This window comes from Solea solea, chromosome 9 (assembly GCF_958295425.1).
Source record: "Solea solea chromosome 9, fSolSol10.1, whole genome shotgun sequence".
NCBI lineage: Eukaryota > Metazoa > Chordata > Actinopteri > Pleuronectiformes > Soleidae > Solea > Solea solea.
Genome location: NC_081142.1, coordinates 19,332,089 through 19,341,099, shown reverse-complemented (window position 1 = coordinate 19,341,099; position 9,011 = coordinate 19,332,089). Strand labels below are relative to the sequence as shown.

Sequence of the window (9,011 nt, the reverse complement as noted above, 5' to 3'; positions counted from 1 at the left end):
ATGATTTACGACCAGCGTTACACAAATCTGAGATGTTTTTTTATTATTATTATTATTAGTATGATTATAACTTTAAGGGGAAGACACTGAAACACTCACCTTCAAAGCTTGTCTACCAGTCAGTTGCTATTGATTTTAGCTATTTAGTTTAAAAGCCAATTCATTAGCTTTCTTTTCCCCACATGACCTGCTGCATGGAGTCCTCACAGTGAGACAGACGTCCGTGTTAATGCAACAAGACGGACACTAATATGCACAGGTAGTCGAAGCCAAACACTCAGTGAGTATCACTTACACAGAGACGGAGGGGGAAGGAGGGGTGGGTCTGTACAGTGAGAGGAAAAACTTGTCCTAAGCCTATTAGTACTATTAGTGATACTTGGTGGTAATGATTGAAAGCCACTTAGCACTGGAGTATTTACCAAGAGGATCAGCCACAGCATGGTTAAACAGGCCTGATGGATTAACTCGGGTCCAGCCTGCTGAGACATGCACGAGGAGAGAGGAGAGGAGAGGAGAGGAGAGGAGAGGAGAGGAGAGGAGAGGAGAGGAGAGGAGAGGAGGGCATTTAGTTTTGTCAAGACGCACCATTGTTCCCATTGACATCTTTTTTCCCATTGACAGATACAACACTTCAATAAAAATCTAATTGAAAGACACATTTTAAAATCATACCAGAGGACAGTATTTTTTTTGTCTTCTTTCACAGCTGTGTAAGATGAGCCCACATTTGTTATTCCCTCAGCCTTTCAGTTAATGTTCCTGTTCTGTTGCACCGAAACTGTACAGGTTTGGATGCTGAGTCGTAAAGATGCAAATACACCATATGGCTTCTTTCCCATCTTCTGCAGGTCGGTGTTCAGATCATTGAAAACACGCTGACTTGTCCATGTTGTCAGCTGGAAATGGCTCCAGCTCCCCACACCTCCCTCAAAGGATGAGCAGCACAGATGATGGATTGATGGATTGATTCATTGATGGATTGATGGATGGACGGATGGACGGATGGACGGATGGACAGACAGACAGACAGATTTTTATGCATTAACAAATATATATATGTATATATATATATATATATATATATATACATATATCTGTATATATACTGTATATATGTATATTTCACAGGAAACATAAGATGAATGTACTGTTTTTTCTGCAACTTCTCTCCCATAGAAAATTGACTAAGATGCATGAGCATGAGCACATCATTACTGAATGTAACAGACACACGCAGACATATACGACAAGAATACTAAGCATTCCCAACTGTGTTTTCTGTTTTTACAACCTGTTAGCCTTGACTATATATAATTAGAATATATGTGTACATATATATATATATATATATATATATATATATATATATATATATATATATATATATTTATATATGTACATGAAAGAAATTTGAAGGATGTTGAATTAAATTTAATACTAAGCTGGGATGGCAGCCGTACATTATCCATTACATTACCACTTACTTCCATGACAGACATCCAGGGCATTACGGATCCCTGGCCAACGCTCTTCTGTCTGATGCCTCCAGAAATGAATTATTACACAAACTGCATTGTGGCATGACTTCAAGACAAATACAAGGTGGAAGTTCTGTGGATTGCAGACAGTGAATGTGAGTAAAGAAGCTCAGTGTGGTTCATACCAAACATTGCTTTTTATTGTCATGCAAACTTGTAACTCTGAGAGATTCCTTTTCTGCTCCAGTTCAAAGAGGGATTTCCCTATGTCAGTCTCTGAAAAGAAAGCTTTTATTGAGACACATACAGGTTTTTAATCTTATCATCAACAACCCTGTTGAACGTGCATGTGAAACACTAACTGATTCCAGTCCAGCTGTGAAGTAAGAGCTCCCAGCTCCTGCTGCTGCTGCAGTGATGTTACATAAGTCAGTGTAACCCAGAGATTGTCAGTCACATGGGCATGGTTAGCGGCTCGGCTCTGTGGCTCACATACACATGTCAGATAGTGGATTATACCAGGGGATTTGCAGAGAAAAGCTGCCTTTCAATTGACATTTTGGACATTTCTGGTTTTGCTGGTTACATGGCAGTAAAAGAAAAAAAAAAACCTTGTGATACTGGTTATAATATGATAGATGAAGAGGGCTTGAAACCAAGATGTTGTCTGAGAAGGACTATGGTACAGTGAGTGCCTCTCTGCTGACTCAGAGTGGCCTAAAGCTGTCTCAGTTCTGGAGATTAATGCTTACTTGATGGTGGCATTTGGCTTGGCTTCAGTGTTTTTCTGATTGTTAGGAAAGCTGTCATGTTGGAGAGGCCAGGAGGAGGGAAGACGATCTGAGTCACACTAGGACATGAAGGAGCAAATGTGAGGATGTTCAGAATAATGCAAATACCTTTGTGTGACTCACTTTTTCATTCAGGAGAACAGAAGCGGAGAAGAAACTGCTGTTCAGCATTCTTGCTCCTGCTAAATATAGCTGCTGGAGCACATTGATTACACAGGATTATTATCATTGGCCATTTACTTCTCCTGCCACTGATGGGAACATTACTTGAGTGTTTTCCATCATACGCAACATTCTGGATCAATTTCGGAAAAATGCACAGTACGGCCAAACTCTTAAGAATCATAGATTTTCAAATGTATCATCCTCCCCGCTTGGTATCATTAGTTGCCAATACATTATCGACTAATTGGGATGTGCAGCAGCCAAGTCTCCACTGTAATCTGATGATCTCACTCTATGTGACATGCCTTACAAGTGAAATCCTGGAACAACTGGAGAGGTACAAAGCACTGCTAAGAGAGCAAATAAAAAAAGGCAAATGCATGTTTTATCCACCACAATTATTTTGGTTCTTCTTCTGAAATATTATATTCATCATTAATTCATCAGCAATGGCCTGTGAATTAATGTGTACAATTAGGACTTCCCCAATTACATGAGAAAACACACTTTATGATGGTATACACCGTTTTATAAAGTGCCCAGTAAGCAATTCAGATCTGACTCAGAGTCCTGCATTACTTCTGTTTGGTGCATATAGTGTATGATGCAGTGAGCTCTCAGCAATCTATAGCATAGCTCCACTGCAATACATACATCTTAATGTGTCTGTGACAACATGCCTACGTTGTGTTTGCTTGTAGAAAAAGGGACCGTACTGCAAACCATTTCAGGATCTCCACTCGTGTGGAGCCCCTAAAACAAATGAAACAATAGAAAAATTATTATTTATGACAGGAAGGTCTTAAAATATTGAATAAAGAAGCTAATTACGTGAAAAAAACATGAACACATAAATTAGTTATTCTTCACTGTAAGCTTCTGTGGAGAAATGCTTTCTTTAAAAAAATATATATATATCATCATTATTATACATTTAGACTCAATTCCCTTGTAAGTCGCTTTGTATAAAAGCGTCTGCTAAATGACATGTAATGTAATGTAAAGTAAGTTAGTTGGTTTTATTTTGGAGTTGAAAATTTGCCCATTTAGTGCACATTTGTGCACATTTCTATCTATCTATCTATCTATCTATCTATCTATCTATCTATCTATCTATCTATCTATCTAATCTAATCATTTGTGTGTACACACAGGCAGGGGGCGCTGTGAGGCCGCTGCAGATCGCAATGTTTGCGTGTGTGTGTATGTGCGTGCGTGTGTGTGTATGTGTGTCAGTCAGCAGCAGCAGCAGGGGAAGATCGTGGCAAAGCGGAGACGTGAAATGAGATGGTGCGTCGCTCCCTGGGACTCCGTAGCCAACCGTCTGTCACTTTTATCGCGGCTCGTTTCTCTGACTTTTACCGCGGAATGGGGGCGAGTGGACTTGTCTTTTCGCACACTTGCACGGCGTGAGTGTGTCGCGTAATGCCGCCGAGAAGAGCCGCTTGTTGGAGGGAAATATTTATGGTTCGGGACGTTTTTATTGGAGTGGCTAGTTGCTAGCGCGGAGCTAGCGACTGTGCTCGCTACTTGGACCGTGTGTTCTTGTCAGGATGCTTCGGAGGATACGACAGCAGCTGGTAAAGAAAAACCCCCGCTCCCCTACCTTCATATTAACGTTAGCTCCAGACACCCCCACCACTATAGCCACACAACACAAAACTTAGCCAATGAAAACCGCATGAGTTTTTATTTATGTGCAACTAGCTGTGTGTGTAAACATTGTTTGTCTTCCGTGCAAGTGGTGGCGTCCAGGTACACAGGTTAACATGTTAGCCACCTCACCAGCTAGCCAGCTTTAGCTTCGTTAACACCGCTAATTAGTTGAGACGGGAGTTTTGAGGTTATAGTTTAGTGTTTATGTTAGTATTTCAACAAGAGCCGAACCGTGTCGGTAACGTGAGCTAACCGGGCTAACGTTGTAAAACTTGTCAAACAGTCAAACAGCGTTGCTCTGGACAGAACTAACTCTGCTCTGTTTCTACGACACAGGGGAGTAAATAAGTGAGTAAAATCTACATGCAAAGAATCACTGAATCAAAGACACAAAGGGGTAGACATGGATTTCGCATTCTGAATTATTTGAGTCCTTAGAGCCACATATTCATTAAAATAACTCAGGATAATATCTCCTAAACTAACTTTTTTATGGATCACTTCTTTGCGGATTTACTTATTTATTCTACAGCTACGTTCAAATGCGGTGAGTTACATTAGCAGTTAAGAAAACTGCACCCAGTGTTCGCTGAAATCACCTGTTGTGCCCTACAAACATGACTGGATTGTGACGCACTGACGTTTAGAGGCACCACGTCAACAACAATAACATCATGCCAGGCAAATCTGAGCGAGCAAGATCCTATGAGATGATGAATGTGAATGTTTGCCTTCTTTTTTGTTTAGTTTTTTGTCCACAAACCAAATATTTTCAGTTAACTCTTTTACAGAAACCAGTCAATCACATTCATGATCTCATAATCAGAGTTTGCTTCTCTAAATGACTCACTTAAACCAGTCAATCAATTATCAAATGTGGCATTAAATTCAGTAATCATTTCGAGCAACAGAATTAGAGTCAGTTGCTAATGTGTTGAATCTATTGTAATTTTGCCTGTTGAAGTTTAAAGTTTGAGTATGAACATGCATTGACACTCAGTTACAGAAGCAGAAGGGGTGTGTGAGCATATGTGGGGCTGTGCTTGTGTGAGTGAGTGAATTAATGGATTAATCACTTGCATACACACTAGGCTGGTCACACTGACCCGATGGCATATTACCAGTAAGCTGAATTAATGCAAGTTTGTTTCTGAGCTCTGTGTGTAGTTTGCTGATTGCTTCCTGTACTTAAGATTTTAGGAGTTACTGTGTCACTTATTAAAGTCAACTTTTGTTCAGTTTGTCAGTGTGCACACAAACTTTTCCTCTGCTTTTAGAAATGAACTGTGGCCTCAACTTTTTAAAAATAGTTTGTGTCCTGTCGAGATGTCTCTGTTCATTTGAGCCCATCCACCTACCAGATCTGTTAATTAAAAATGCAATTAAAATTCATCCCAGTACAACTGGCCTTTTAAAAAAGTTTGTTCATGCATTTATCTGACCTTGATATCAACTGTGGTAGGTTATGAACAAAATGTCTAATCTCTCAGGATTATTAATTCGTTTTTTTCTGAGCCACGTGAAGAAGCGAAAAGGAGGGGGGGAAGGGAAGTCTTAACCGGCAGAGTGAAAGGCTTTTAATGTCTTTCTATTCCTATCGGGAGCACTATCTTCATTCAAGTAATGTTCCATTTATATCATAACAGTAATATTTCATTTACATCACAACACACCTACTATAATTACAGCACAAGTCGTGCAGGTACTTAGAAAAACCATTGCTGTCTCTTCAGGGAGTTTTCCTTGTATCAGGAGTTCAATGTGCATTCTTTTTGAATAATTATATATAAGATACTAATTTAATTTAATGGGAAATGTTATATTGCTATCATGATGTTTAATGGGTTTGTCCCCATGTGGTACAAAAATGTACTTGTATGGTCAGAAAAGTATTTCATGTCAGAGTAACATGAAATCTCTATTTGAGCAATATAATAATTAAAAATTGAGTTAATCATATCATATAGCCTGTTGAGCTATGAACTGACTGTCGTATATTTTTACATTTATGATCTGCTTTGAACATTGCTGTAGACATTTTAATGTTCTACTTTAAGTAGTAAAGCATGTGATAAGTAACAAATCTATGCCACTCTTTATAAATCTGTTGCAATTCTTATCATATGTAGCTCTTCCTTAGGCTATGTATGCCACATGTTGTTAGATATTTGTATGATGTTAATATTGGTCCTGTCATCAGTAATATCGTCAAAAGCAGAACCCATTACATCGGCCTACAGTCTATTGCTCTGTCTTCCTCTTTGTGCTGGAGTCTTTCTGCCTTTACTATTACTCTTTATGCAGCTCAATATCTCCCTCCTTTCCTCTCTGATGAGTTCATCCCATTTGATTAAATGCCTTGATAAAATGACTTGGTGCCCAGGTGATGCCTAAGTCTGCCTTCCAGCCGTTGTTCAGGGTAACGATTCACCCAGAGCACCGTGGGTCTTGTTGGCTTCATGCAAGTAATTAATTGTCAGCCTATAAAGAAAGTAGTGGCGCCACAAGAGTATGGGGACAAAGAAAAATGTATGATTTCAATTATGTGTGTAAGCGTTTGCATGAAAGTCATATTTTTATCACAGTATTAAAACAACACTATCAGCAGGAGATCGGGCTGCAACAATTATTCCACAAATCGATTATTAATAAATTAATTAATTTATCATCAACTATTTTGATTATCAATTTATCGGTTTGAATGTTTTTTCAATATTTAGAACAAGCTTTCAAATTTTTCAGTCTCATAAATGTGAATATTATCTGGTTTATTTGCTCCATATAACAGAGATATCATTAAAACTGAATAATTTTGGTTTGTGGACAAGGTTTGGTAAACACTGATCACCATTTTTCCAAATATTACTGACATTTTACAGACCAAACAAGTACTCGATTAATCGAATGTGTAATTTTTACATCACTGCTGTTAACAGGAAGACACTCGTATGCACTTAAATAACAGTATCGTTATATTATCCTCAATTTTTCCCTCAAGCTGACTCTGATTTATACTGGGTCATAGTGCTGGAAGAATATTATTACATATTTGTATTGTTATTTACAGTTCAGTGTGAAGTTGCTACTTCCTCTTATTTTGACTATGAGCTGCAACCGAAATTACTGCATGAAAGCTGCATGGGCCAGTTTTGTATATAGCAGCAATCAAGCTAAATTTATGGGCTAAGAAATGAATTATTAAGCAACCCAACGTGACCTGTGATTCATGTAACACTGACTCCTCAGACTGTCTGAAAAACTGGGTGGAACTCACTAAAAGGAGTCTTCCAGTCACATAAAGGCTCATTAAGGAAGATGTCAACACTGTAGTAGAAAGTTACAAAACATCCATTGACTAATGCCAGTGGTTCAACAATTTGCTCAGTGCTGGAAAAAGTGTCTTAAATAATCCATTCCTGGCAGTGACGCAGGTGTCCAAAACGGCTGACACACATAGTTTGGTTTAATATCCTGGATTACTTAATAATTAATTAACGTGCAGTCTGTAAAATTGTAACTGCTGCATAGGAGCCACTCGGCAGCCAGTGTTAAACAGTGGCAGTAATGTGCTTCTTCCTGTTAACCATTAGGAAGTTGTGATTTTAAAGTGTAACTTGAAACTACTGACACAGTTATTTAACCTAAATGAATCTGATGCAGGCTGTTGGTTCAACAGGTTTCTCCAGGTTCACACCATTGTAATTACGACCATTGAAGTATACATTCAACATTTTTTGAAGACCGTACTAAATCAGTCACTCTTAACCTCTCCTTTCCTGCTTCTCCTGAGAAGACTTCTGGTGAAATGTCAGATGTCAGTTATGATGATGCTACATGTAGCTGGTTATGGTCAGTCAGTGAGTAGCTTGTTCGTCACAGAGATGCCAACTCAACTGCCTGTTTCCTCAATAGGGAAATCCTCACTGTGTATATGGTTTATAGAACATTGTTGTTTTACTGCGTTGAGCTTTGAGTTTGTAATAGCACTTGCAGCTCAGTTTTTCCACGTCATAGGTTGTCAGGTGCAACATTTGCTTCATTAAGTGGCGTTGCAAATATGCTCAGTTTTGTTTGCTTTTCATGTCCTGACGCCACATGTCCTGGGGCGGCTTTACAAAATTCCCAGCATATTCAAATTTAAATGCATGTAAATATAACTATTGAGCAGTGCTTATGGTCTGTCTCTTTGTGTCTGCACTGCAGTGCACACTTTTAAATAAAGATATGTAACTTAATATTACATGAACACCTCATCACCCTTTGTGACATGGTTACAAAGGTTGCAACAACGTTAACCCTTTAAAGTTGCACTTGCCATAACATGCATTGCTTCCTGAAACAGTGATTCCTCAATACCATTGCATAAATCCCACACACTGAAGTTGCAAAAGCCATTAACGGTATCCAAGCCCATTTTTTCTTTAAACGTGTGAGGCACAGAGCCTGGGATTACCACCATGAAGGACATATTAGACAGTTGTTTTGTTTTTTCCCCAAAAAATAATGAATGTCCTTCTGTTTTGAGTCACTTTTCTGTATGACTTCCCTCAAACTCTCTTGTGGGCCACTTACAGTTTAAAGGCCAGGATGCCCAGAACTACTGAATTCTCGGTCAACCTTCCTTCCTAAAATGTTAATGCATTAGTAATTATGCATTTTGTTGAGCGGCGAGGAGGACAAGTTAACTGCTTACTCAGTGCTTCTTTAAGCCTTTCCCAGACACTGTCTCTGAAGTGTAAACCAGGCTTCATTGATTTACCCAAAAATGTGTAAGAACTTCCTTTGTTGGCTGCATTTTCCCAGTCAAAAATGCATTCAGTTGAGAAATGCTGCAGTTTGCCATGTCTGACTGGTGAGACTGTGGTTCCTGTAAACACACTTTGTTTTAGTTGGTTTGATTCTTTTTGACTCTTTTACA

The 9,011-nt window shown here is 38.8% G+C and overlaps 1 protein-coding gene across 5 annotated transcripts in view; it reads left to right on the top strand.

Annotated features, from left to right (window-relative positions):
* The first annotated feature begins 3,691 nt into the window (after window positions 1–3,691).
* Window positions 3,692–9,011, top strand: part of atp11b (ATPase phospholipid transporting 11B) — a 45,912-nt gene continuing 40,592 nt past the window's right edge. For 3 of the 5 annotated variants that reach the window (XR_009241305.1, XM_058637991.1, XM_058637990.1), the window contains exon 1: window positions 3,692–4,017. Coding sequence is in view for 4 of the 5 variants with exons in the window: in XM_058637991.1 (XP_058493974.1) it covers window positions 3,991–4,017 (27 nt within the window). In the remaining variant the exon portion in view is untranslated. The remainder of the gene's footprint in view (window positions 4,018–9,011) is intronic. The other 2 variants (XM_058637988.1, XM_058637989.1) reach the window with 1 other exon arrangement.